General features: G+C 38.5%; 1 protein-coding gene across 1 annotated transcript in view; it reads right to left on the reverse strand.

Moving 5' to 3' along the window:
- Positions 1 to 27970, reverse strand: part of CFTR (cystic fibrosis transmembrane conductance regulator (ATP-binding cassette sub-family C, member 7)) — a gene marked incomplete at its 3' end in the record, with an annotated part of 62381 nt that overhangs the window by 18117 nt on the left and 16294 nt on the right. Inside the window, exons 8-16 of the mRNA XM_010295712.1 lie at positions 27105 to 27351; positions 24701 to 24793; positions 23999 to 24181; positions 21150 to 21341; positions 9266 to 9360; positions 6459 to 6545; positions 4813 to 5542; positions 3555 to 3683; positions 497 to 534 (exon numbers count right to left, since the gene is read on the reverse strand). Of these exons, the coding sequence (XP_010294014.1) occupies positions 497 to 534; positions 3555 to 3683; positions 4813 to 5542; positions 6459 to 6545; positions 9266 to 9360; positions 21150 to 21341; positions 23999 to 24181; positions 24701 to 24793; positions 27105 to 27351 (1794 nt within the window). The remainder of the gene's footprint in view (positions 1 to 496; positions 535 to 3554; positions 3684 to 4812; positions 5543 to 6458; positions 6546 to 9265; positions 9361 to 21149; positions 21342 to 23998; positions 24182 to 24700; positions 24794 to 27104; positions 27352 to 27970) is intronic.

Genomic DNA, 27970 nt, shown 5'->3' on the forward strand with positions numbered 1-27970 from the left:
AGCATTAATCCAGGAAAAACCATACAGCTGCTCAGTATGTTTTAACCTTCATCTGCCTTATCCTGCAACTTCTGGGAATTTTTCACAGGTGAGCAGAGGAAACTGTACAAAGGGGGTCTTACAGAAACTGCTGCCTTAAAATGCTCCTAAGCAAATGTCTCACCTGGCACCTCTCAAAGACAGCGGTGAACCACAGCATATTCAGGATAATCAAGTCCAGGCATCTCTGGAGTGAGCTGACCCAGGAAAAGTCTTGTGTGCGTTGTTACGTGCTCAGTAACAAGGCACAAACAATTTGATTGCTGGCACTTAAAGAAGTACCAGCTTACAATACCACCTACATGAGGTATTTAGATCATCCATCTATGAACCATTTTATTGAATATAAGCTAGTGCCTACCCATATAAACTTCTGGCAGAATTTATTAATTACTTACAGCAGAAATCAATAGAAAAGGAGATGCCAATCTCTCAGTAAATGATCACTACTACTTACTTTTTAAGAAACCATAACCCAGCAAGAGAAGCAGCTACCTGTGATCAAAGAAAACAGAGTCAATTTTTTGTCTTGTCACATTATGTACTTTTTTCTTACTTATCTTTCACTGACTTTAGAATTGTTTGTATAGAGAGCATTAGAAATGGATGGAAGTCAAACTTCTCCTAAGCAAAAACCTTGTCATATCTGCTCCTCTTTCCACAGAAACCATTTAGTGCATCCCACCAGGAAAGCTACATTTAGACTTGTATTACAATCAAGCTCTCAAGTGCCTAAATATTCTTTCATTGTTTTTTACTGTACTATTAACACAGGCTTGCTAATGTATTCCTAATGACAAAGAACATTCACTGTATGCTTGAACATCTTTTAAGTTTTAAAGATTAATATTTCTCGATGGCCCTAAATAAGTAAGTCTCTCAATATCTTCAAAGGCAGCTATTCAAATATGAATGTCGAACCTTTAACATTGTTATTATTGCATTGTTGTTCTTGCTAGCTGATATCTATATTTGATACATCTACTTGTTTGATATTGCTTGGCTGCTAGTTTTACATAATTCTCTAAATTATCTATTTTAGTATTTTGTAATGTAGAACTAAACCCTTTTCATTGTGAGGTGCTTCAGTGCTCAACAGAAGCTTCCCCTATAACACATTTTCTTGTCTGTCCACTGAGACACTGAAGATCATCTAGTCCACCACATTTCAATCTGCCCTATTTCTGCCTATGATCTTTTTTCTAAGGATCTACACATAGTTTCTAGCACCTTCTTCCCATACATTTTTATGGCACTGGTACAAGAAAGTATTACGATAATATCTCAGCACATAATTAAAGTCTTCTCCTTGGGAACCACTAACTTTTGCAGGTCTTACAGTAAAGAACTCAAGCTTGGCCATGATGCCCTGAATTTATACGTTTGTAAGGATCGGGCTTACTTTCACAATAATATTTTTACATCTCCCAGCAGAATTCTCTTCTGATCTTGACTCCTCACAACAGAGGACCATTTTTTTTTTGCTGGGAAGATGAAGGCAGACTGTGACAGAATAGCTTCACAAAGCCTTTCTACATGTTTCCGTTCATAACTGCTTTTCTTCCAGTTCAGCAACCCTAGTCTCTGGGTATTACATCTAGGAAACACAGTTTTGAGCCGTTTAAGCGAGTTACACCCCCCGCAACGAGTCTAGGAAGAATGTACAAACAATGCCCTATTTATGGTGATATGGGGACTCACCTCGGGACCTACAATACAAAACAATCCATTCTAAAGCTAAAGTAGCATCTCTAGCATTTCCACAATAGTCCCATCTATCTCTGAAGGGTGTCAACACTCCACTTTCAATTTACTTGTCGCTACTCTCTCAGTTCAGCACTTGGATGTTCAGCACTAGCGTCTCCTCATTGTCTAAGGTCAGAAGGCTACAAACTGTTAGCACAGGCCACATAACCATTTGGCATGGTATTTCATCTCATGCACAGAGATTTGCTAAAGGTTATGCAGTCTGTGCTATGACTGAATATCTTCCAGTCCATTACTTTATCAACAAGCTTTTACTTAAGCAATAGTCACACCGGAAAGTTTAATTTAGATGGATACACACTTTGTCATAAGATCTGTTCTTCAATTAGAAGATGAGACTTTTGAATTATTTAAAAAAGGTTTTAGTCTAATTTAAAAGCAAAAATTTGTACTCGAGATTAGAAATGTACACTGAATATAGGGGGATAAATCTGATAGATCTCAAAGTTAAAGTTTCCTTTTCCCCCACAACTCACTGTCAGCTTTGCTGTTGTGGGTTTACACAGCCATTTTCCACTACCATGAAAATAAAACTTACATGATAAGAACAGCTACACATCTAAATGTGTCTTGCTTCTGGAGGTGGTTTAAAAATTTGATCTAAGCTCCAGGCTTTATTCCTGGTCCAAAAGAACTAATTTAAATCACCTGCAACATAACATTAGTGGAAATTCAGGATACCATCAATCATATCCTTCTCCAGGTTTGATGATACCAAATTCAAATGCAAGCACAGAACTGCTAAAAACCTTTCACTGACACAATCAGCCAGAAATTAGTCCTATATTCCTAATGGATTCTGCTCTTCTTTCAGTTCATGTTGAAAAATGCCAGGAGAAATTAGTTCCATGTTTTATAAGCTGGCATATGAATACAGTCTCATTAATCTCTTGGTCTTCTCTCCGAAACATGTTCCTTCCCTCAGAAAAACACTTGATTTAGGGTATTAATTGTGAAAGAGGACACGATGAGATTCTGTATATATGCTAAAAGTCTCTCCTAAATTGGGAGACAAGACAAAAAGCAGGCAATTTCTGTTACAAGAAAAATAGTCAGACTTGCATGATCAGGCAGATGTTCTTCAGTGCTTTTTCGGACAGTGTTTTCCACTGTACTTCGAAAAAGTCTCCACACACGGCAGAAACACCCCATCCACCTTTAAATGCCATCACAGACATTCAGCTCTCTGCCATACTCTTGTTTCCACCACTCTTCTTTCACTCTTCTTTCACTGTTCTTTCACTCTTTCACTCTTTCTGCCTTACTCTTCTTTCCACCACTCTCCACCACTCTTCTTTCACTAGGAGCAAAGCCACTAACTCATTTTTGACAGCAATTCTCCAGAATTTATGGATGTGCTTATAAAAAAATTCTAGTAATTATTGTTGTTAACCACCCAAAACTCTGCAAACATATCTTTTAATGGAAAATGGCAGATTATCCACTTGTGAACTAGAGACCTGCATAGGGCAACAATTCTTATTTATGGTATCACGCAGCAGAAAATAACCAAGGTAATTTGAGAAGGTGGGTCTTCTGCTATCGTGCACTAATCACTATCTTTGTGAGAAATGCTCATTGAAACACTAGAAAAGTAATTGCAATATCATTTAACAGCAGCCGCCAATAAGTGATACATACATGAGCTAATGTCTTGATGCTTTATCCATTTAAGCTTTTATCACAAACAACACAGTTTGAACAAACATCATTTGTAGTAACATGGCATCAAGCGCAGATTTTCTTACCTCAACTAAGAAGACAGTCACACACAAAATTAGAACAAAAATCAAGTTTTTGTGGATGGTAACATATCTGAAATAGGTGTTCCATGTGGTAACAGTACCCATGCTTTCAGCATCATCAGTAAAGCATTCCTGTCAAAAAATTAATAAAACCATACAGAATGATAATAATATCTATATATGAGAATTTCTGACACATGAATGCTGTCATTCTTTCTGTTAACTCACTCCAAATAATTTAACTGCAGCATTCAAATTGTCTGATAATGGTTGGAGATGAAGGTACTGACTGGTTAAGTCATCTTTGATATAACAACACAGTTTAGAGATTTGAATTTTTCAGACAATGCTGAAAGAAACAACCAAGATTTGTCCAGCACTAATAGAAGCCCAGAAATGGTTAATCAATAGCTATTTTTGTTCAATGGAGATTATCATTGTGCTGTTAGAATAAATTTGTAAATACTCCAAGGGTTTTTTTTTTCTGCTGAGAACAATAAAGCAGAAGAAAAAATGGTCAGTCCTTCAGAAAATTATGGGTTTAAATATTTCTTGTAGACTTTTTTCCACCTAGGAAACTACTTTAGAAAATTTTCCTATCCTGTGAAAATCAACCGTCAGTTTTGCAAGGCAAAGTAGTTAATCATGACTAGTTGATAATTATTAGAAAAAAGGAATTTTGGTCCAGTTCTTGGTATAAAACTCGACCTTAATTGCATAATCTCCTGTACATCCATAAAAACAGAGTAAAATCTAGCTTAATCCTCTGTTCATTATCTGTATCAGAACATAAGAGCTAAGCAGTCTGACAAATTTGTCAAATTTGATCAAATTCTAGTGTTAAAAGTTGTGCTATTACTTCAAATGTATTTTATTTGTTCCATGAGTTTTAACATTTCAAATGTCAATTTTACATAAATGTTTTAAAACAATGTTTTTGCTTGTTAGGGTTTCAAATTTCATTTCTGCATAAGTAATCTTAAGGGTAGATTAAAGTGCAGGAGATTTAAATTCTGTATTGAAATCCTCTACAGATAGCATTCAAAAACTATAAAAAATGAGGCAAAATAAATTTTTGAGGATTTCAATGCTTTCAAGATGTTATTTGAGTTTAAAAAAATTCACAGATATTCCAAAAAGATATTCCACAGAAAGGTACTGCATTAGGAATGACATAGTCGGGTAGAAAAATATATAAGGAGTATATCGCACTAAACCATCACCAACTCAAAAATCAAGATGAATGTAAATCAATACACACCTTCAAATCCTCTTCATTGATTTCATCAGTTATGTCCAAGACACTGTCTCGCGACAAGCGCCTGGTGTAGATATCGATCTCAGAAGACAGGTTTGTCTGAGGCACCATAGACATTTTCCGAAATGTTGTACTTCCCTTTTTGGAAAAGTTTGGTCCATAGCTCACAGAGCTACCCGTCATTAGGTTTAACACAGATTGCCTCCTCCGACCTTGCAGCATATGGTCAGTGTTTAGCATGTTACTCCGAAGCAGACCTACATCTCCCTGTTCCAAGTCAGGTACCAGCGACAGCCTCCTTTCTGGTGGGTCGTTGTGGCCATCTTCTATCCCATTGACCTGCATCCCATTCTTCTGCACTACTGAGAACTTCCTACTTGCATTAAGGGGGTTAATAATTACGGAGTTCTTCCTTTTATCATTTAAATCTGATTGTTTAAAAGATTGCTTCTTTATTTCATTTCGTGATCCGATGCCTTCTCCTTCAATGGAAAATCGTCGGAGAGTCTCAGTTAGAATTGAATTTCTTCTCTCTGCACTGAACTGATCAAAAGAATCAAATCCCATCAGCTCTGAGCTGAAGTCTGGCCGTTGACCCTGAAGTTCAGAAAATGTTCCATAGAAATAGCAGCTCCCCTCATGTAAAATTAATATTTTGTCAGCAATCTTTAAATGTTCCAGTTTTGAAGTAACCAAGATCCTAGTTTTATTCGCCATCAGCTTGCACACACAGCTATAAAAGATGAAAGTGTTAAAAATTAGATTTTTTGCTTAATTATTAAATGTTGCTTTTATCCCTTTCACTTTCAATCTATTTGCTTTTACCTGCCTCCTTCCTTTTCCTTTTACCTGCTCCCTCCCTCCCTTGAGGGAGCAGTCTTGGGTGCTCCCTCAAGCTACGAGGGAGGTGGGAAGGTTGAGACATGTAAAGGGTGAGTACGTTATCACAGGAACCAAAAAAAGGCGGAAAATTTAATCATTTTCAGGTCAATCCAAAAAGCACAGTTCAACATGAAAATGGAATTTTTTTTCTCATCTTAGGCTTACTTAGCCTTAAGTTTGCCAGCAAACTTGAAAGTATTAGCTCAATTTCAAAACTTCGAAATTATGGTGACTGAAAAGCTCATGGCTGGCAGTGTCCCCCCTTACTGTTTTGAGCTACATCACCAGGACAATCCTGAAGTCTCTGTCTTTGGCCAACCTGCTGCCATTCTCTTGGTCAGTGGGCACTTTCAGGTGACTAGTCTTTCAGTGATTAGAAAAACAAGATGAAATATAGCTTTTGTAAAAACGTATACTTATGAAGCAGGTAAGTGTTTTAAAATAAAAGCTCTTCTGGTACATAGACGCACCAGATATAAAGCCATGTACTCTGGGAGTAATAGATTATAGCAGGGTCATTATGTTGAGATGGAAGAGGGAGCTCACACTAATGCTCACACCTGGTCCGGGCTTGTTCCCAGCACAGTGCACTGTCCTACTGCTAACACAAAACACTCAGTCACGAGAATCCCTAAAAATATGTATCCCCCAAAGGTATAATTTTGATCACTTCAGTATTTTTGTACTGTTATTAAAATTCTGTTCTTGATCTTACTTTAAGCTGCTCAGTGGGATTCTTAAATACAATCTATCAAAACATACGGTACCTTTCAAATATCTCTTTTTCTGTAAAAATGTCTAAATGTCCAAAAGGAGAATCCAGGAGATACAAATCAGCATCTTTGTACACTGCTCTGAACAGAGAAAATGGAAATGACATTAACTTTCACAAGTCTTAGAAATTTACCTAAATATAATTTTAAAAGAATGCCTTTACACTTTTGTCTCAAAAACTCATAACTGATAGACTTTTCTACAGTACCAATATGGAGCTGCAGTTCAATGTTAAGTGTGCTTATAAGACACTTTTCAGTAAAGTCTTTCCTTGCTGCAGACCACATTACAAACTAACTCAGTTTTGCCATTAAGTCTTGTGCAATCAAAGGAAGATACCCAGCTGCCTTTTACGCAGGTTACTGTAAAGATCTGTTTATGGCTTGAATCTGACAGTCCCCATCTGTGTACAGTGACCATTTAACTGGGAATTTAGTACCTACTGTAACATCTACTGGTGCCTGAGGAATATTACATATATGTAAATAAGTATGTTAAAAGACTTAAGTCTCAGCACTTAGTTTTAAAAGTGCTTTGAAATAAATGGTGAGCAAAGACAAGTGTGTTAGTGAGCCACAAGCTTGCAAACGTCATCTCAAATGGGACTGTACAACATTTCGAGTTCAGGACATGAAAAACTATTTGTAGCAGTAGGACCTTAAGCTGTGTGTGACTGGACATGGCTCACTGAGACCTAAACCTGTGGTTAAGAGGGTTTTTTTAAAATCAATTTCAACAGAAGTTCAAAAAGGCTCCTGCCTTCCTCGGTATGAAAATCATGATGTGATATGATATGATATGATGTGATATGATATGATGTGATATGATATGATGTGATATGATACGAATCAGGGTATAGTTAGCAAAGAAAATTTGGACAGCCGCATTTCAGTACTTTTTAAAGTACTCTAAAAATTAGTTCTAAAATCATTATGTTAAACTATGTCAAAATATTTAATCACCAGGAGAAAAAGCCAATATTATATTATGTTAATAAACCAAGCAACTTTACTGAAAAATCTTCTGTCATGATGGATTTCACTGATCATACATTATGATGTAGTGGCTGCACAACAACAAAAAGTTCATACTGTACTTGGCACTTTCATCAGCAAAAAGTTTGCATTTTTTTTTTTCCTGGAACAATGGTCACACTCAAATTATTGCTATAATTTGTATGTTGGACTTAGTAGCTAGACATGACTGGCTTTAGGGTACTGGGCCAGTAAGCCAGCTCCAACCCAGGGCATGCACTGTTTTTTTCCCTTGCTCCTTTCTTGCCCTCGGTTGTAGCTCCAGGCACTGACAGTGCTCTGTAAGAAAGATGGACTCAGGCCATCTCCACCTGCTTCTCACGATGGCTGGCTGACGGCACTTCCAGCAGGGATTCTTGTTTCACATGACTCTGCACAGAGAACCCCCAGCACACGTATGCAGCCAGTTCAAGGAAATAACATCCGGCTTATCGCCAGTGCAGATAGGTACAACCTTGGGGCTGTAACCCTAAATTTTCTCCTCTAGCTTTCTCAGAGCTTCATCTGCAACCCACACCTCAACACTGGCACACCTTGGTGTATGCTGAGCTTAGACGGGAGGCCAAACAAAATATAAAGCAGATACAGCCACTGTCTTCAGGACATTTACTTGTTTTAAAAATAATGATTATATAGCTGACAATAAATATATCAGTTCTGTGACCCTCCAGTAAATGAGCTGTGACCATCTGAAAAGTGACAGACGTGATTATTCATAGAATCTGGGAAATACTCCAAGTAAATATTGCATTTTAAATGAAAATCTTTTTCATGGGTTTTGTTGGTTGGGGTTTTTTTTCTCTGAAATCTTCGCCGGCTCCTCCCCTCTTATCTTACCGCATAAAACAGAACCATCCATATACCTCTTTGCTCTCACAAATCCACTAGAAAGCTCCACACTGAAAGCCTCTCTATTTTGATGAACCCATCCATCTTTCAGCCTCACACAGACATGCACACCTTTCATGGGATGCCATTGTAGATCACCATAATGTGATTTTACTTATACCCAGTGTTTCTCAGCATGGAAACCACCACAATTTGCACTTGGCACAGAAACAAATGGGGTCATTTACACATCAGAGCTATCATTACTGTATTTCTGATGATAGCTAAGCAATTCTGCTGAAACACGTAGCTAATTTACAAGACAAACACCTATGTTACTCTTCTGTAGACCTTCAAAATTACATACTAATATTGGAAGGTCAAACAGAAAAGGCCAGACCATTATTCATAGGTATTGACTAGCCATTGCTTTCCACTTTTTCTTTTTACAACAGAAAAAGACTAAAACTATTAGCAACACTTTTTGAAACATGGCTTTTTTTCATTTTTGTTACCTGCAGGCAGGGAGTATATCATCAATAAATATATAAACTGCTTTGCAGAAGTGTCATAGCAGAGAAAGATCCTGGAATATTTCTTATTTGTATCTTTCTATGGGTTTCGTTGGTACTAAGAAAGCTACACTTAAAGGTATGGATCTCCAAATAGCATCTTGCATCAAGGAGGGAAAGATTAATCTTCAGCTAAGCCAGAGCATGCGTCTGACATCAAACTTTTAAAAATCAATAAGTAAATATGCAGCATATCACAAACACAATTGCATAGCAAAATTCAGATTTCTGATAGTAAAATGAAGTTCATGATATACCTGGAGGGTACTTATTTAGCAGGACTTGGTCCACATGTATTTAAGCGCTCAGTCGTAATACTTTCCTTATACAAGAAACAGTACCCTACTTAGAGAACAAAATGCTCACCTTGCTAGTGAGATTCGTGCTCGTTGGCCTCCGCTCAGAATGATTCCACCTTCGCCCAACACTGTATAATCTTTGTCGGGGAACTTGGAAATGTCCTGTTAACAAATTTTTTTTTTTAAGAATCAGACATGTATTTTCCATATTGAAGAAACACAAGCTACAGACTGGATGGAAGCAGAGTGTACGACAGTGTACAGACAGGTTAGACACAAGTTGTAAAAAAAAAAAAAATAGAGTCCCACAGAGGTTTATTTCTTTAATTTGTTTATGTCATCAGAAATAGTGATAAAAGAAAACATGTCATTCTGTCACAGAGAGCAATCACGAGCTACAAGACCTCAAGAACAAATATTTGTCTTAATTGCTAGATCTCCATACAAGCAAGGAATGTACCTTCATGCAATATCAATCCATTAACCATTCAAGTTCTCTGTCAAATAACAATGATAAATGCACTTGCCACTGAAGTTACGGACGGGAAGAAGCAAACTCTGGATCTGAGCTCTTCAAAACCCAGAGAAATTTGTACTTCAGGCACGTTCATTAAAAAAGTCTTGCACAAAATTCCTAGCCAGGAAAAAAAAGGAATGCTCAAGGTTTGCAAAAGATTCGGGAGCCAAGTTCCACTGCTTGGGCTGTAGGTTACTTACAGCTCAGGACTATGCTAAAAACGAATCTTCAGCCGGTTATAAAAACAGAAAATGCCATTTTAGTCTCATGTGAGACAGAGAAAGAAGAAAAGGACATCCTCATGACCCACTGGCAGAGGTGGCTAGAAATTTTCTTGAGAGTAGTATTTAACACCAAAACTGAGGATCCAAACCACAATAATTCATGGAAGTGGAGACATGGAGAATGGCTTGTGTGCCTGAAGGCTGCCTAGATTTTTTTTACTTTTACAGTTGCTCTAACAAAAAATATTAATTCTGCCCTGAAGCCTCACCTGGCCTATGTCCTTAAGCCAACACAGTGACACCACTACCCCTGCGGTGGTGGTAGTTTCAGGGGATTTTTCCCAAAAACGTGGGCTGGATGACCGGCCTGTGCCCCGGGCCGCGCAGGCTTCCAGCAGGTACAACCGCCGGGCAGCGTGCCACGCAGCGAGCTGGCAGCCCCGAGCGTCCCAGAAACTGCCGGGGGCTGCGCGGCCTGCTCGGCAGCACCGCGCTCCCGCTCCTGCCACAGCCAAGGCAGCCGACCCAGGCATCAGATACCAGACACAACCGGCTCCGGTGTTCTCATGCTTGACAAAGGTTTTCCTTTCAGCGCAGCTTCTGGGGGGAAAAAAAGTGACCCTGACATCCCTCAGAAAGCGAGCAGGCTTCAGGCAGCACCCTGGAAGAGGTGGCCTGTTTTGGGGTCTCTCTTCCTCCGGGCAGCCGATGGGCACGCAGGAACCCAGCTGTCTGCGTGCACTCTGCAGCACCCAGAAATCCTGCAGCTTCTGGGAAAAAGCCTGGAAGACTCGTGAAGCACTTCCAGGGCACTATGACTTGGGATTCTAAGTTGGGCTGCTCTCTAGAAGTTTGCATTTCATACCAAGTCAGATATAATCCAATTTTGATCACCCCTGCTGTGGCTTTGACGGCTAATCGCTCTCCCTTGGGCAGCCTTTTGGCATTCCAAGCCTCTGAGGTTTTGCAGAATAAATAAATAAATAAAAATCCTTCCAGATAAATGTTTCCTTCTTCCTCCCCTGTAAATTGGCCTGACCTCAGGAAAAGAGTGAACAATGCCGTTCAGACCTGGATCAGTGACAGATGAAAGGTCCGGCCACTCAAGGACTAGGAATTAACTGCCTGGTCTGTCAGGAAATGAGAGATTCTCCCAACTCTTTAATTTGATAATAGCATTTACTTCCTGACTTAGAGAAGTCTGACCTTAAAATCAAGATGCTCTTATGTATGGAAAAGCTATTGCAGGTGATTTTTAAATTCTTCTTAAGTTAACTAGTTATTTCCCTCTTGCAAAAGGAGAGCCACACAAGCAAATCCCTGGTACTGATGCAACAGCTCAGGTATTTGCAGAAAGAGGGATGTGAGAAACAGTGCCAGCAACATATCTAAAGGAAGATTCTCTGAATGTGACAAAACTGCCTTCTTATAGGTTGTGAAGTATTTAGACAGAACATGTGAAACTCTGGCATAAAATCTTTTCTAGCATTTATTTGAGATGACCTGCTCGGATCGCTTGTGGTTTCACTGTGCATGTGGGAGTCATGTTATTCATCTGTAATTTTGACATTTACCCAATATCTTCACCTGAACATTGGGATTTGCGTGGTTAAGTATCTAAATATCTAAGATATCTACAACTACCTGAAAGGAGGTTGTAACGGGGTGAGTGTTGGCCTCTTCTCCCAAGTAACAAGCGATAGGATATGAGGAAACAGCCTCAAGTTGCGCTGGGGGAGGTTTAGATTGGATATTAGGAAAAATTTCTTTACTGAAAGGGTTGTCAAGCACTGGAACAGGCTGCCCAGAGAAGTGGGTGAGTCACCATCCCTGGAGGTATTTAAAAGGAGTGCAGATGTGGCGCTTAGGGACATGGTTTAGTGGTGGACTTGGCAGCGATAGGTTAACAATTGGACTTGATGATCTTAAAGGTCTTTTCCAACCTAAATGATTCTGTGATTCTATGATTCTAAGCTAATTTCAGCTGTTTCCCGTTTCTACCAGTACTGCTGCCTGTAACGGTGCTGGTGCCATTGCTGTTTCCTCATTCTACTTCTTTGAAAAAAGCCCAGGTGAAGAACTGGACCCAGCGTGTCTTCCTCTGCAGACAGGGTAAAATCCTAACCCTACTGAAATTAATTGCAGGGCTCCCATTGTTTTAAATGGTGGTGGGATTTCGTCAGATATATTTCTTTGCAGGTGTGTCAACATGGAATTTTAATCAGACCTTTAATGAGTTCCCCTTCTGCTCTCTTCTACCCTTCACCTCAGAATAATATATGGCATGGAACAGACAAAGAACTTTTCAGGCTGTAATTATAATAATTAAAAAATGTTTAGTAATTTCTTTCAAAGGCGTAAACAGAGTGATGAAGTCCAATAGACACACAATGCTATTTGTTGGAACATGCATTACCTATTGTAAAAAAGTACATAGGGCTGGTCCAAATACATCCTTGCTGTCATTTTACGCAGGAAGTGGAATCAAGCCAGGGACAAACCTAATGTAATGATGCTGAACGGCACAAAACCCGGCATATTAATGAAGTAGCCACCGGATTTTCTTTAACGTTATCTATTTCTAAACGCTTAAATTGAGAAACCTATTGGTAACTATTCAGAGAAGAACCCTCCCCTGAGTTCCCACAGACATTAATTACTTTTGTGGGTACTTCCGATATCAGGAGCTAACAAATCTCAAGTTGCACACCCAAGGAGAAGGCACCCCTTTTAATATCTGTTTGCATTTTTAACAGTGTAAATGTCATATTCATCTACCTCGGCAGAAAAGGGATGACCCTTATAATACCTTTGGGCATGGTATGAAAGAATATAGCTGAGACAGTTAAAGGTAATACCTCTTTTCAGGATGAACGGAAATATGGTCTCGTTAAAGAAAAGGACACCTCAGAATGGACTTCATACTCCAAGTCCTTTCTGTAGAGATTGTTTGTTATCAAAGTAATTTGATAAACCATTAGCAACAATTAAAATTAAAAAGAATGACAGAAAACAGTTTCTAAGAACCATGCCTTTCAGCAAATAGTTGCTTTATATACCCAAGGCTACTCAAACTACTCAAGCAGTTCTAATGATAGAACATACGTATTTTACTTATGGGGCCCCTCTTTCTTCCTTAAATATGTCCTTAATGATGTGGCTTTCGATCTTCCTTCTTCTGCCTCCCCTCCAAAAAGATAAAACAGTTGTGAAACCGATGGAACAGAGCAGGTCTTGACTCTCTCCATTTCATACTCACTAACACTTTCCTCTATTTCACTTCCTTTTTTTCTGCAGTCCCAGTTTCTTTGCCATCTCTATCCCCTTCCTTTTCTTCATTGCCATTAACATTCCCCATGTTTTTCTTACAGTTCCCAGAAAATCCCCCCATTCACATTCCTACCTCCTTCTCACCTACCAAAGTGCTCCCTTTTTCGCTGCCTTCTTTCTCTCTGTATTTTAGAGAAGCTGCCTCTGAATACATTCTGCAATTTGCTTTCTGCACTATGGACTATTTGCAATAAATTAGAAGAAAAATACTGAAGCCTTTTATTGTATAAAATGCCAAGTAAAGCTGAATATAAGTTAAGCAGAAGCAGCACCAAGGGTTTCAAGCAGGAGCTGCAATAATGTTCCACCCTATTTGATAATTTAATTCTAATATACCAATGGGGTAGAAATGGAACTGAAACAAACCTCCAGATTTTAATTCAGTGGTTACTAAAAATATTTCGATAAGTAATTTGAAATGTCATTTTACAGAAAGCATAACTTTCAGTTCATCCTGATTTTCAGAAAATAAATTGTCTTTGAAAGTAAGACAGATATGAACTAAACTGCAAAATTTGAAGTTTTAAAGTTTTGAATCTTTGGGTAACCAGCTCGAACACACTCGAGTCCTCATTTTCCTGGGCCAGAAGCCAGAAAACCAGATCTCTTTAAAGTATTTCAAATCAGGAATAACTTTTTAAAATCTTATTTTTTTTTTGGTAACTCTCCTCTCTCTGCCTGTGATCCCTGAGGCCGAAGCTTTTGTTAAGATTTCAGCTGAACCATTTATGAAGAATTCGTGATCCAAAAGCATAAGCTTTGTTTTCGCAAGACTTTGTGACCTTGAGCAGGGTGTCAGGCTCACCCAAAACTCACACGAACACTGGCAAAACTTGCCTTCTCTATGGTGAAACATTCCCGTGGAACAGATTTTTCAAACATGAAGTAGTTGGTATGCTGTATGTGGGCAGGTTAAACACAGGGTAAGGGAATTAAATATGATTCCAGAAATGACACAGAAGATAGGACAACATCCAGGGTAATCAGTCCAGAGCCCTGTACCTAAGACAGGGAAAGGGGTGGGGAGAGCTGTCTTGACTGAAACAGGTTTTTAACCAAATGATATCAACACAGAATATTGCAGAGGGGCTGTGTTAAACACATTTACTCAATTGCTGATAAACTTCAAGAAGTCAGTGCATTTGGGAGTTTGAGTCTATTTTTTTCTTTAATCGAGATACTCCCTTGCTATAAAGAAACTGTGCTAGTCTATTTACTTCCACTTCCCCCAGGGAACTCACCGTATCAGCAGCTTCACAACTGACCTGCCCATGATTTTGGGCCACAGACAAGAATTTCAGTTAGAGGAGTCTGTTCCTGCCAGTGGATCATAGCAGTGCAAGGTGGAAAAAGTCTAAAAGTAGCCAGCTTTTGGGCCCACGTGTCTGAGATGCAATCGTTGTAGTGGGAGATTTGACATATTATGTGGACTTTCTGCCTGAAAGAGGCATTTATGCTATTTTAGCTGTTTACATTAGGATGAGATTAACCTTGACATGCCTGTTGCTCTCCCCAGCTATGAAGACAGGCTAAGTAACTCGCTCTCACATAGTTTATACTGTAGACATGTACATGATTAGATAACCAAGCTACCCCTTAATATCCTCTTGTAGAGAGTTACCTACTACAAAGCACTCAGTTCCAGACTTGAATCCTTATTGTTTCTCTCTTCCACACACTTTGTAATCTGCCAATATCCTTTGTGAAAAACAGGCACAAAAACAGGGCACAGAGTGTTTCACTCACTGACATCATAATCTCTCAACTCCTACTCATTTGGTTATCTGCCAAAAAAGCCCCTAAACCAACCAACCAAGCAGCCAAACAGAAACCCAAAGCCAGCACAGATGAAAGGGGCTGGAGCCGTACAAAGGGATGCAAGGATGCGTGTTTCTGTTTCAGAGCATCCTTGACACGGCAGTGAGCTTGGCACCCAGGGATGGATGTCAGCCTTTGCAAGGAGACATTGAACACGCAGGAACACAAACCAGGGCTTGGCATATTGACTGTCTCTTTCTCCAGTTATTCTCTCTATAATCTAAATTCTTAGCTGAAAATTAATCTCCTGCGCTCCCTGTAAAACCACCTCAAAAAACCACAGGATCTGGCCACACATTTCTTTATACTATTGTGTGATCTGATTTTGCATGGAAACACTTCCTATATTTGCATGCCATGTTAAACATTACATTCAGGAGCAGGTGGTGGCTCTCAAATCAGAACATGTGTTTACTTTAAAAGTGGTAATCTCTTAGAGGTAGTTTGCCATTATGTGTTTATGGCCTCTTAGGTAACTATTGAAGGATCAAGTGAACTAACTAGGTGGAAAAATATCCATGTTACCTTGTAAAAAGGTAAAAATGGAAGTCATGGAAGTATGGTTTCAAAACTAACAAATTACTGCACTCCTTCAAATAGGATGTTTGTTTATTTTTTAACAAGAATAACTGTAACGGACCTGTTTCTGCAGTCTTGACTGGAGGAAAGCATTCTCTTAGGATGATTTTGTTCAATGTTAACAGCATTTAGAAACAAAGATTCCTGTTTCAACTGTCCAAAGGTTTTACCTTTTTAACTTACCAAGTGCTAAAACCAAAGAAAAATCCCACACCCTGTGTATAGTTGGCTATTAATATTGACTTTTCAACCTAGAAATCTGAAAATCAAGCCATGTTCCTTCCCCATTTTTCATTACATCAGTAATAAGGATTTTGCAAACCCAATCAGCTACTCCTACAAATTCCCATTTATATTCATGTTATCCCTGCCATGACATTAATGCAACCCTTCGATCTTTGGGGAAGTTACACTTGTGGAAATATTTCAAATTTAATAGTAAGTTTCCACAGACATATAAACTCATCCCGTTCACATTTCCCAGTGGCTTTTTCTATTGAGCAATGAGAATAAAAATCAATGAATTATGCAGGATGGTTTCTCAGTGTTAAATTTGTTCATACTTGGTCCTTAATTTGAAGCAAAAGTTCACTTCCTTTTGCTAATTGATTTTTATCATGAACGTGATGAAAAGTACTCGATAAAAAGGGTAAAAAAAAAAACTTGTAAAAAAAAAAGGTAGCGTAAGCTGAGGCACCACCAATTCATCTTATTGTACTTTTCAAGTACATTTAAGCTTGCCTATGTGGACTGTCTTTAGGAAATGAATTCAGAATCCGTACCAATTACACCTTGTCTTCTCTATATCACAGCATGCCAATTTAAGATTTTAAAGGTAATAATTTGTGGTAACACCTGCACATTCAAAATTTAACCCATTCAAACTATTTATTTCAAAAAAGCTTCTGAATAAAGGACAAATGGTAAGGACTACTGATCTGTGCTGGAGTGGTTTGATCTAGAAGTTGAAAGCCATCACTTCCATATTTGCAAACTGGGACCTTCATTTTAGAAGACGTGTTAAATTAGGTAATCACCCTGCTTGCTTGCCAAAATATCCACTATTTCTCGAGGAAAGGAAAAAAGAGGAAGGCGGCAGTGGAGAAGGGACAAGCAGCCTTTCTCCTCACACCTTTTTGTAAAACTTGTTTTACTGTGACGTTTCACAGAATGTATCATCTAATTTAAATGTATTGGCATTCCCTTGAGTTCAGCATCACACAAGAATGAGGGCAATGCCTACGAACTTCTTACATGTCACTGCAGCCATATTTCGTTTGTGCTGGGCTTTCAGAAATAATTTTTGCCGGTAAGGCTGTTTCTATAGGATATCAAGAACAATAAGGTAGCTGTTAATTACAGTCCCTTCATCTCAATTCCAAAGCAGTCTTTCTGTTGTTCTATCACCTTCCACTTCTCTCCTCTTAACTTCTGTCCATTTCCAAACTACACTAATTAGAACTACATTGTAAAACATGATTTTACCTCCCCGATACCCTATTTACCTTCAAAGGAAAAATATAATCAAGAAATGTAATTATAATCAAGTCCTGCATCAGTTTACACATATAAAGCAGGCCACACTACTGTAAAAATATACACATAAGCCATACAAACAGAAGCTTAAAAAGTACCTTAGACATGTTTTTACTGACGGACATGGAGATACGTTTGAGAACCTTTCTCATGCTTCTTCAGTAACAGATATCTATAGTGTCATCCTGAAATTATGACAAGCAGTGGTACTTAGACCTGACAAACTCCCCTCACTGAGCTTTCGACACACAACTGTCTTTCAATGTGCATCCTTTCAACAACTTAGATCTCATACACTCGTACAGGGTTGCACTGTGGTGTCCCTTGCCCTCGGTACCCCGAGCCAGAGAAGGCTACAGAGCAGAGCTGTGACGACCAAGGACCATGAATGAAACCTATGACACTATACTGCTGCCACATGGTGGGCCATCAAGTGGGACTACACCCAAAGGAGCACCATTAAAACACATGCTTCCCACGTATAATCTCACAGAACAGTATCTACTGAATGACATGATTCACTGCATCTGACCATTCATCAATAACGTACTTATGTGATGGGCGTTGGGTGAGACAACAGTTATGTTGAGCATGAGAAAAAAGGATACTTGAAGGACATGTACACACTAATTGAGCCTGTAAACCCAGGCACAGACTGAGATCCTAATGTATTTGTGCACTACACAAACACACTTTGTCAAACTATCCTGGCAGAGTATTTATGAAGGATGCAAGCTCTCCAATATATCATAATAATTTTCTTTTTAAACTTCATCTTCTGTTTCACAGTACGACAGCACAAACAGTTATAGTGGCACAACTGGAGGGTAGGTGAATTGCAGCAAGGCAACAAGAATAAGAAGCTGAAGGCAGAAATCTCTTAAACTGAGTATACGAGGCAAGGAAGTACAGCATATAGCTACCTGAACTCCTTGGACTAAAAAATGTCCCATTTTAGTATTCTAAACTGCTATAAACTTACATGAGCTCATAAAATAAAGAAATAAAAGAAACTCCTTTTGTTGCTTATAGGTTCATTGCTTTCCAGTAATGTTAATTATGAAAATTCAAAATTCATTAGAGAAGAAACCATCTTTTTAATCTTTCTTTTGATGGTTCCATACACAAATACAACAAAATGTAAAGCTGCAAGAATATCTTTTAGAAAAACATCAAAAATCCTTCTTCCATCTAAGAAAACCTACCAAAGCCCATCTATTTTTTAGGTAATCATGAATATAACCAGATTTGCCATTCTTTAGGACTTCACAGAATAAAAATCTAACACATAACAACACATTTTAACCTCTAAATAAAGATCTGACTTCCTATACAGTGAAAATGTTATTCTTGGACACCTAAAAATATGGAAAGCTCTGTCAAATACTTACTTGCACTTTCCATCTTTCATAATTACTTTGAGATAAATTTACCTCAAGTACTTAGCAACTCTAAAGAGGCTGTGATAACTTCTTAGCAGATCAACTATGTACCAATCCAAAAAGTCAGGTAAAAAATGTAGTGTTGACTTTTCTTAAAATTCTCAAGCACCCCAAATTATTTAAGTTACACTTGCTTAATATCATTTGCATATCTCCATAGACCTAAAACAAAGTGCAGAACACCGTATATGAAGTCACCCAGCTTCAGTGTCCTGTTCTGCTGATGGAAAAGAACAGGCTATTTGTGGTGTGTCAGGAAGCCCCAAACCTATGTATAAGCTATGATGCAACCTACGTAACCTGTAGTATTGTATGGGCACTAATGAAGACAAAGGAGAAAAAGACATCAAGTTGAGGATGTGGACTAGATCTTTAGTATGCTTCCTCTATAGGGTGATGGTGGAGACAACAAAGCAAAGGGGGCATTTTGCAGGTGTGTTACTTCTTGCAAGTAGTAATGCATCTATTTGCCCAGTGGGTCAAAGAAGATGGCTTTGTATTCCCCAAAATGTTTTTGTGAGCATGGAGCTTGGAAGTTAATCTCATTTAGCCACTGTTAAGAGCTGTATGTTAACTGACTTTCAGCCTATGAGCAATAAGGAAATAAACTCTTTTTTATCACTGATCCTTGGTTCATTGTGAAGAGACCAGGTAAGAACTAGACTCTGCAATGGGCCTACATTCAGGTGGCCTATATAACTACGCAGGAAAGTTGCAGAAAAGGGGGCAAAGGGAACTCCTCTCAGCAAAAACCCTCTAGTACCTCTCTTTTCTGAAGAATGACAACACACACAACCCCAATACAACAAAGCAGCAACCTTTGTCATCATAAACCCCTAAAAGGTCACACTGCAGAATAAACAGGGAATTAATATTTGAAATCCATCCTTCAATCTGCCATACTAAGTCCTGTTCAGTAACTAAGATGTGAAAGCTAAGGAGACTAGAAAGAATAATAATAGCAATAAGGTAATGCATTTGGCTTCCTTCCAGACCATTCTGCCTTCTCTTCAGGCCAGCCCAATTTATCCAGCTTCAGGCCAGAAGAAAATATCCTTGTAAGTATCAAACAAGATCTCAAATAATGAGCCCTGCTAGGAGGTGAAGCATATCATTCTGCACAGAGCTGCACCAACATAGATCAAAGCTGCCTTGACTGAGCTGGTTTGGAGAACAAAGGAGCTGCAGCCTAGTGAGACACCAAGCTGTCCTACCAACACCGAAACACCAAGCCGTCCCACCAAAACCAAGACACTGAACCACCCCACAGACACTGAGCCGTCCCAAAACCACCGAGACACCAAGCCATCCCACAAACACCAAGACACTGAGCCATCATTAACCACCCTCGGCTCTAGGAAGCACCTGGACTGGGAAGCCTCCTTAGACAAGGACAGTTTTGAACTGCTGAAGCCAGTTGTTTTTTGGAGTTTTGGTATTAACAAGAACTTTTAAGACTGAGGTTAAGGACTACTCTCTTCAGAAAGCCTGACACAGTTGTCAATTCTCCTGTCTTCAGACGCTTTCAAAGAAGATTTCCAGCAAACCACAATCCAAACACAATCTGAAATGGCCATAAACTTATAAGAAAAGATTACTTTATCACTTAACTATATCCTGCTCTGAGATAAAGCGCAGTAACCCCATCTTATTTTTAAACAGATTGGCTATTGTTTTCTTGCTCGACTGGCGCTAAAGGAAAATATGTTTCACTGTGTGGCCTAAAGACAGATCCTATTCAGCACAGTTGAATATTTATTGTTTTCATCTACATGTTACAGAAAAAATGCCTTATCTTAAGCAATAAGAGTGGAAAGGTCTAAGATGCTGTCTGCTTTTGTATCCTGCAATGTGAAAAGATATCTTTGCCTATGCTACCCTCTGGCAACATCAAACACACACAAGGACATTTCCACGTCATTGTACTAATTGTGGGCTACAGGTCACACAAAGATCAATCCTGCAATAATTTCCAGGGTGAGAATTTTCAATGTGCCTGCAGAAAAGCCCAACTTCAGTCAAGATTTTCCTCTGAATAACTCAGGTTTCTGGCACAGAGTTCTAATTATCCCTGGAGCCATTTTTGAAGTGCAAAAGAAAGGCGGAAAACAGGTTAATTTCCAAGATTGTAAGGAAGAGCTTCTTTATGAGGAAGAAACATGAAAAAAATTTTGTAGGAACAATATCTTTTACGTGATTTCTTTAACATTAATATGTTTACCCAGGTTTTTAATAGCAAGGAAGACTGAGAAGGCAGACACTTTATAATATCTGAGCCAGCTTATTTAACTCCCATTGTGTAAACTACCAGAACCAGTATCATCAGTCTATCTCCCAAGGAGCTGGCAACAGGCTGACTTGCAATTCCACAAAATTGGGATGCCAGGCTGAGTTTTTTAAATCCCAGAAATGTCTCACTTACTTAAAGCTCCACTCCCTGAGTTATTCTTTGGTTTTTTTTCACTTGGGCTGGGGCACAGGTCTTAAAAGTCCTAGATGACTGACCTCTTCTAGTTGGCAGGCTTTGATGACACTCTTGTATCGGTATTCATCATAGGATACACCAAAAATTATGTTTTCTTTTATTGTTCCAGGCATGATCCAGGAGACTTGAGGTGAAAAGGATATCCTTCCACTGTGTTTAATCTTACCCTGCGAAGGCTCCAATTCTCCCATTATCAACATCAGAAGAGAAGTCTGAAAAATCATTAACAATTGGTTAATACATCAGAGATCTGTACAGCCATAAGAAATGCTAAGGAAAATGAGAGTTACTCTGCTAAGTAACTTAAATGGTATGTTTATCTTGTAAAGAGTGTCCCTATAAGTACTGCAATTTGCAAGTTGCAATTAGTGAAGACTTGCATGATATCTATGGTTCTGAAAGGCCTCAGAAACAAGAGAAACTTCATTCAAAGAACAATAAAAATTCTGTGAGATCTCCTGTAAAAAAGACCTGCAAAAGTGTGTATTTTTAATTAAACTTCCAGTAATTTTACAAGGTAAACATGTATCTGAGAGACACATACAAACATAAGGTATTAGTATTTATGGAGAACGTTATTTGATTTTTAGCATTATCAGTGACTATTTTGTTTGTTCATTGTACTACACAATTCATGTTTACAATTCTGCTCGTGTTCATAAGCCTTTTATCTGCACTGCCTTGAAAAATGCAATTTCTTTGTGTATGTGTATACAATTACTCACAAACTGCTCAGTGTGGTCTGAATTTTCCTCTGTAACTGTTAACTCATTTACGTGAATACATGACCTAAGTATATTTACTATTTCCCTTCATAAAAGAATTGATTGCAATTTCAGTACTGACATGTTATAATTCCAAAGTTAATCAGTAGCTTGTAGTAACCTTGTCACACATCACTGGCTACTAGATCAAAGAATAGAATTGAGAAATACAAGGAAAAATATGTTAATGAGCCATACCAGTGGTGTTCTTCTCACTAATAAACAGTCAGCAAAGTTGAGACGTAACAGCCAAAGATCTAAAAATCTTTCTAAGTCAGAGTTTCATGCTGTCAAGCCCAGAGATCCTTTGACAAATCATACAATATGCGGAGGGAGAGTCTCAGGAGATTCTTTCCATTATACCAGAACCAGAATTTTCCAAAATGCTGAGTAAGAAGTTTCTGATCTTGCAAAGGACAGCTGCTTAGTATGTTTTGCACACTGGATGTTAAACTACTGTATCTTGTGCCATAAAACATAAATGGAAAAAAAAAAGAAACCTAACCCTATCTAATATTAAAGTGGTATTAAAGAGCTGATGTCACGCTTTGTACCTGTTATAGGTAAAATAATTGCGCAGTCTGTTTCACAGGCCTGACAATTTCTGGAATATAGATTAAAAGCCTAAAGTAACATGAAGGAAACCTTAAATCAAGAGGGTGTCAGGAAAGAAGAAACTTTTTTGGGGGAGGGAGGGTGTAAACCTTATTTTTTTTAAATCTTTCAGATAATAAGCCTTTTCTTTTTATTGCCTTGAAAAGTGCATATTGGTTGTATGTATATACTCACATAAACTGTTCAGTGTGATCTGAATTCTCCTCAGTTTCCTAAGTAGCTGAATAAAGGAGATACACATATGTCCTTCAGCACTTTCTAGTTGACATTTTTGCATTACGAGCATCAGTTTTAGCAATAGCCAGCTGAGATTATCAGCAACATAGGAAAATTATTCTGTTAATTCAGAATTATCACAGTAAAATGCACCTCAACATGAGGACAACCTCAAGTCCCGAGTCCGTTGCTCTTTCCTATCGGTATTATTACTGAAAAATAATATAGAAGCCTTGATCATGTTAAAGTTGATGGGTCCTTTGCCATCGATTCCAACAGACCAAAGATTTTACCCAATGCAAATAAAAGAAATCAGAATATGTTCACCAATAATTTGTTAAATAGAAAAAGACAAGTTGCCAAATGCTTAATGAATGTCTGTTTTGACTTTCACATGTCCTCAGAAAACCCAGTCAAGATGAAAGATTCGTCTAATTACTTGCTGTTACAAGTAAATAAAAGAATCACAGTTCAACTCATTTTATATTAATGAGGTTAATTGGACGTGCTATCTGCAAACAGATCAATGCTTTGATTTGTTAAACATATCAATGTATCGATAACATTTGGGGGTTCTAAAATGATGATTAATCCAAACCACAACTGCTCTCAGAAAACCATCCGTTTCAGCAGCACCTCCGCAGGCGTTCACACGGGAGGCAGGGAGCCTGTCTGAGCGAGGCACTGTGGGAACCGGAGCACAACTGACCAGCTATACCCCATCTCCAGGGCACGCGTCTCAGTTACCTGGCTAATCTGCGCCAGGCTTGTCAGGTTACTGATCATCCTGTGCTCAGTTTTTTTCCTTAAAATGTTAGCAAGGCAGGGGAAAAATAAAAGTCTGCTTTCTAGCACACTGAGCCATCTCGATATCTATGCTATGTTCTCCAGTTTATTGTATTAAAGGCAGGGAGGGTCTCACCATAAACCTTTAGGTTTCAGTCTGCATTAGTCCTGCAAATCTCATTTTACTTCCTATGGAAAAAGAGTTTTGTAATTTAAGTTACTATATCCTTATTAAGTCTGTATCCTTGTATGTACAAAAAACATCCAGCAAACTCTTTCTCATATCAGCTACAGAGTAAAACTTCAAATAACTATAGGCCATTTTATTGAAACTTACAGCTTATTCGTACTTTTTCCAGCAGCCATCATTTTTGCAGTGAGCACAGGATGGAAAGAATACAGTAACAACACAGGTAACAATACAGATAACACAATATTATTCCTTAAAATTATTAGGACTTTTGTTAAAACAACAGAAGTAGAAATACCTTGCCTGCTCCAGTAGATCCAGAAACAGCTAATAACTGTCCCTTCTCAATCTTGAAATTTATATCCTGAAGAACAGGAGAGGCATGAAGGGGAAAATTACTGAAGAAGAGATTGTTGTCAGTGCTAGGAGCTTTGCTGTTGTTGTTTTCCTGGTTTGCTTTTACAAACAGCTCTCCAATTCCCTGCAACATACACAGACGTGTATTTGTATGTACATAAAAATAAACAATGCATGCTTATGCAGACATGTACATCATACTATGGACTTACGAAAACATCAACTTTTCTGATGCTGCTTTTCCTATCTATAACATATTTATTATATTCTTAAATACATATTTTTAATGTATGTATTGTACTTGCTCTTAAATTTGTGGACACAAACAAAATTTGCCTATTATAGAACTGCTGTCCAATGTTTATACATGCCACAGCCTGATTCTGTTTGCAGGCTGACTTAAATCAGACATAACTACTTATTACAGCCCTTAACACTTATTAAAAGATATCTTCCAAAGTTTCTCAACCGTGGATAATTTGATATCATGCAGTAATTACTTGCCATGTATTCCTTGCCTGCTGATAGTTGAAGCCAGTTAAAATGAAGGAGTGTAGGCTGCTCTTTTTAGAGAACACCAAGGCAAATACCAGTGAAAAAGATACACTGTGTGTTTTAATTTAGTTTGGGTAAAAGTACTAACCTCATCCCAAAAGGCTGTTACTTTGTCCAGCTCAACCCCAGTGGTTGTTAGGTTATACTCCAGGGCTTTATATTCTTTTTTCAGCAAGAAGTCCTAGAAACACCATGAAAGCAGATGAGAGGAAATGGTAAAGGATGACGGCCATATCACACAAAGCAGTACATACTTGCCAACACCGAGCACTAGCTAGTATTTCTGATGGTGGTATGGCATTGTAGGGTCTTAGAGAGAGGCATAAATATAGCTTATATAACATCTTTCAGATGCAGAAGGAAATGTTTTTGAAACTATCAATTCTTTCATTGTGAGTGAAAACATAACCATAAATGTATTTGTTTCTGGTTTAGAAAGAATACCAAAACTTGGCATTTCCTTTGCTTTCAGGACTTGTATCAGGCAGCATCACCCCTCCGACCTTAATCCTTTTCAAATAAAGCTCTGTTGTTAGAGTAGGATGTGGAAGGTTGCACTTTAGTAAACAGTGAAACAAAGCAGCTATGTGCTGCCATCTAAAAACTGCAAGAGTTTAAAAGAGTTAGAATGATGTCTCTACCAACAACAACAAAAAAGGCAGATAATGGTCCTGGCCGGTACAGCACCGAAGTAGTACAATTTCAACTGACACAAGTCAGCAGCCCAACACCTGTGTTACCTTCTGGGGTGCTATTAGGAAAAAAGCGTTAGCCTATGCTAATGTAGGAAAGATAACTTTTCTATTCCATGATTTTGTTAAGCTTATGCAGTCTGTAGGTGCCATCTCTTCTAACTTGTCTTTCAAATTATGTGGAACCAAGTAGGTCTACATGGGCAATACAGTGGACAAAGTAAGCAGATGGTAAGGGGGAAAATCAGTTCTCTACAGTAAACTTGCAAACTTCCCAACTAAAACAAGCAGAAGGGAAAAAGCAGATGATTGAAAGGGCAGGAACCAAAAAAACTGAAAGGCAAAACACACACAGTTTATGCAAAAGAAGGAAATGATAGCTAGGTTTTCATCACCAAGGCGGTGGGGTCATCCAGTGGAGTTGCTGGAGCACTGATAGTCAGAGAAAACACACTGATCCTGAAACACTTCATGGTCTAGAAAGCATAGGTCTAGCTACAGGGCAAATACAATAACCCAGGGGATATATCTGGCCCAGTGAACTCTCTAAACTGATGAAGAAATTAAATCGGATAAATATATGAGTGGTTTATTATTTTTTTTCTATGTTTCTTGTGACAAGTAAAGGGCATCGGTATTCTGGGATTCTGTGCAGTCTGTCTATGGGGTCTATACCGAACCTGCCACAAAGAGATGATTATGTATGGATTCTGGAGCACCCACGGAGCTAATATCTCCAAAGACAAGCATTCAGCAAAGTGAGGGCAATGGTACAAGAGCTGGGCTTGCCAATTCTGTGACAGGGCACTGGATACGCTCTGCCAGGACACAGGAGAGACAGGCACCTCCACTAACGCGTAGGGAAGCTGAGAGCACAAGGACTGCCTAAATTGGGACACAACACGGCAGCCTTCTCAATGTTCAACAGAAGGGTTTATGGCTAGATTTCTCGAATTTTCTACCCGGTTGAAAATCACAAAAATCCAATACCTGCTTCTTATTCTGTATTAAAGTTCAGATTTCTGATTAAGATCTCTAAGTTCCATGTCAGGTACTTTTATCACACTCGAAATAATAAAATGTATGTTTTACCAAAATAATCTATAAATATGTAAAAAAAGAGCCTAAGACTTCACCCTGAAATAGAATAAGAATACTTTTCCTGAGGAGCGATTTCAAAACAGCACATAAAACAGATAGAGTTAATGAGAATTCACCCTGATTTGACTCTGCAGATAAGCCTCTCATGCTGGTATATGAGCAATTGATCTCAGTAGGTAAGGTAGGTAATAATTATTTGACCGGTACCTTAACTATGTTTATTACTCATAATGAATGAGATACACATTTGCATAAGATGCACAATCTCCTGCTGTTCTTGCCTGTAATAGCTAGGAAAACAGAAAATCTGTGACTGAAACTACTGGAAGCTGTGCTATACAAAACATGTACTAATTTTGTACTTCCTTTTCTGAAGGAAAAACATCTCTTAGGCACTACAACTCCAGATATATCTTTATTAAGTTTCTTATTCTTCCATGAGAAGAAGTAACTAAATGCCACTGTTTCAAAAAAAGCAGTGTGCAGGTAGCATGAGACTCCTGTGGTTATGCTGCCTGGGGAACCATATAAAAATATCAAGATTTATAATGACATTTCATGGTGTGTAGTCAAAGCAACATATAGTATATTCAGAAAGTCTGCATAAATGCTGTGTGCTTTTGTTGATCAACTGACAAGATAACATGCTATAAAGAATTAGCTTACGTACTTGGGAAGATTTTAGTACATGTACCTTACCTGTATTTTGTTTATTGCTCCGATAGAGTCATACCAGGTCTGTACGGACCCGGGAAACTGCCTGGTTACTGTCATTCGAAGAACAATGCAGAAGGAAATGGTGGTAAATATTTTTCGGAGAATAATTCCTTTAATCACAGCATATGGAAGCACAGCTAAAAACACCACAAAAAAGCCTGAAAAGAAGAAGGCTGAGCTGTTGAAATATCTCACATAAGCAGCTTTTCGGGTTAGCTTCAGTTCAGTTCTGTTAAAAAAAACAAATACAAATAATTAGTATAGGATTCCACAGTTTACATATTTTGGATGGAACTGTTGGTAAAGCAATTAACTCAGAGGCTCATTCATTCTTGTTATTTTCTAGGGTTGCAGTTAAAAAGCAAGATTCAAAACAATTTTCGAACCTAAAAAATAATTGAAGCCAAATTTTGGCACCAATGTTCAGAGACGTCACACAGAATAACAACGATCTATGTCATAATGCTAGATACCTCATATACCACAAGCCTCTACAACTCCTGGCACAACCATCCTTAAGCATTTAATGCTGTGGTATATGATACACTCCCAGAAGCATCATCCCATATTCATCCGGTCATCTAGATACGTAACTGCCCTAGAAATAAAACACTTCAAAATGCCACATTTGCTATACATGACCGTAACAGAATCTAAGAACAATCCACAATCCGATTATAGTGTCATCTCCTTTCGCAGCGCAGCCTGCTACCAGCTTCACCCATGAAGTAAGGTATCGGTTAACCTCAGCTTGAAGAGGTGGAAGGCAGGAAGTCTGCTCTCCACCTTCCTTTCTCCACAAAGCTCAGTCTACAGAGTCGCTTCCTGGCTGCTGCGCAGTCAGGAAT

This window comes from Phaethon lepturus, unplaced genomic scaffold (genome assembly GCF_000687285.1).
Source record: "Phaethon lepturus isolate BGI_N335 unplaced genomic scaffold, ASM68728v1 scaffold19780, whole genome shotgun sequence".
Lineage (NCBI taxonomy): Eukaryota > Metazoa > Chordata > Aves > Phaethontiformes > Phaethontidae > Phaethon > Phaethon lepturus.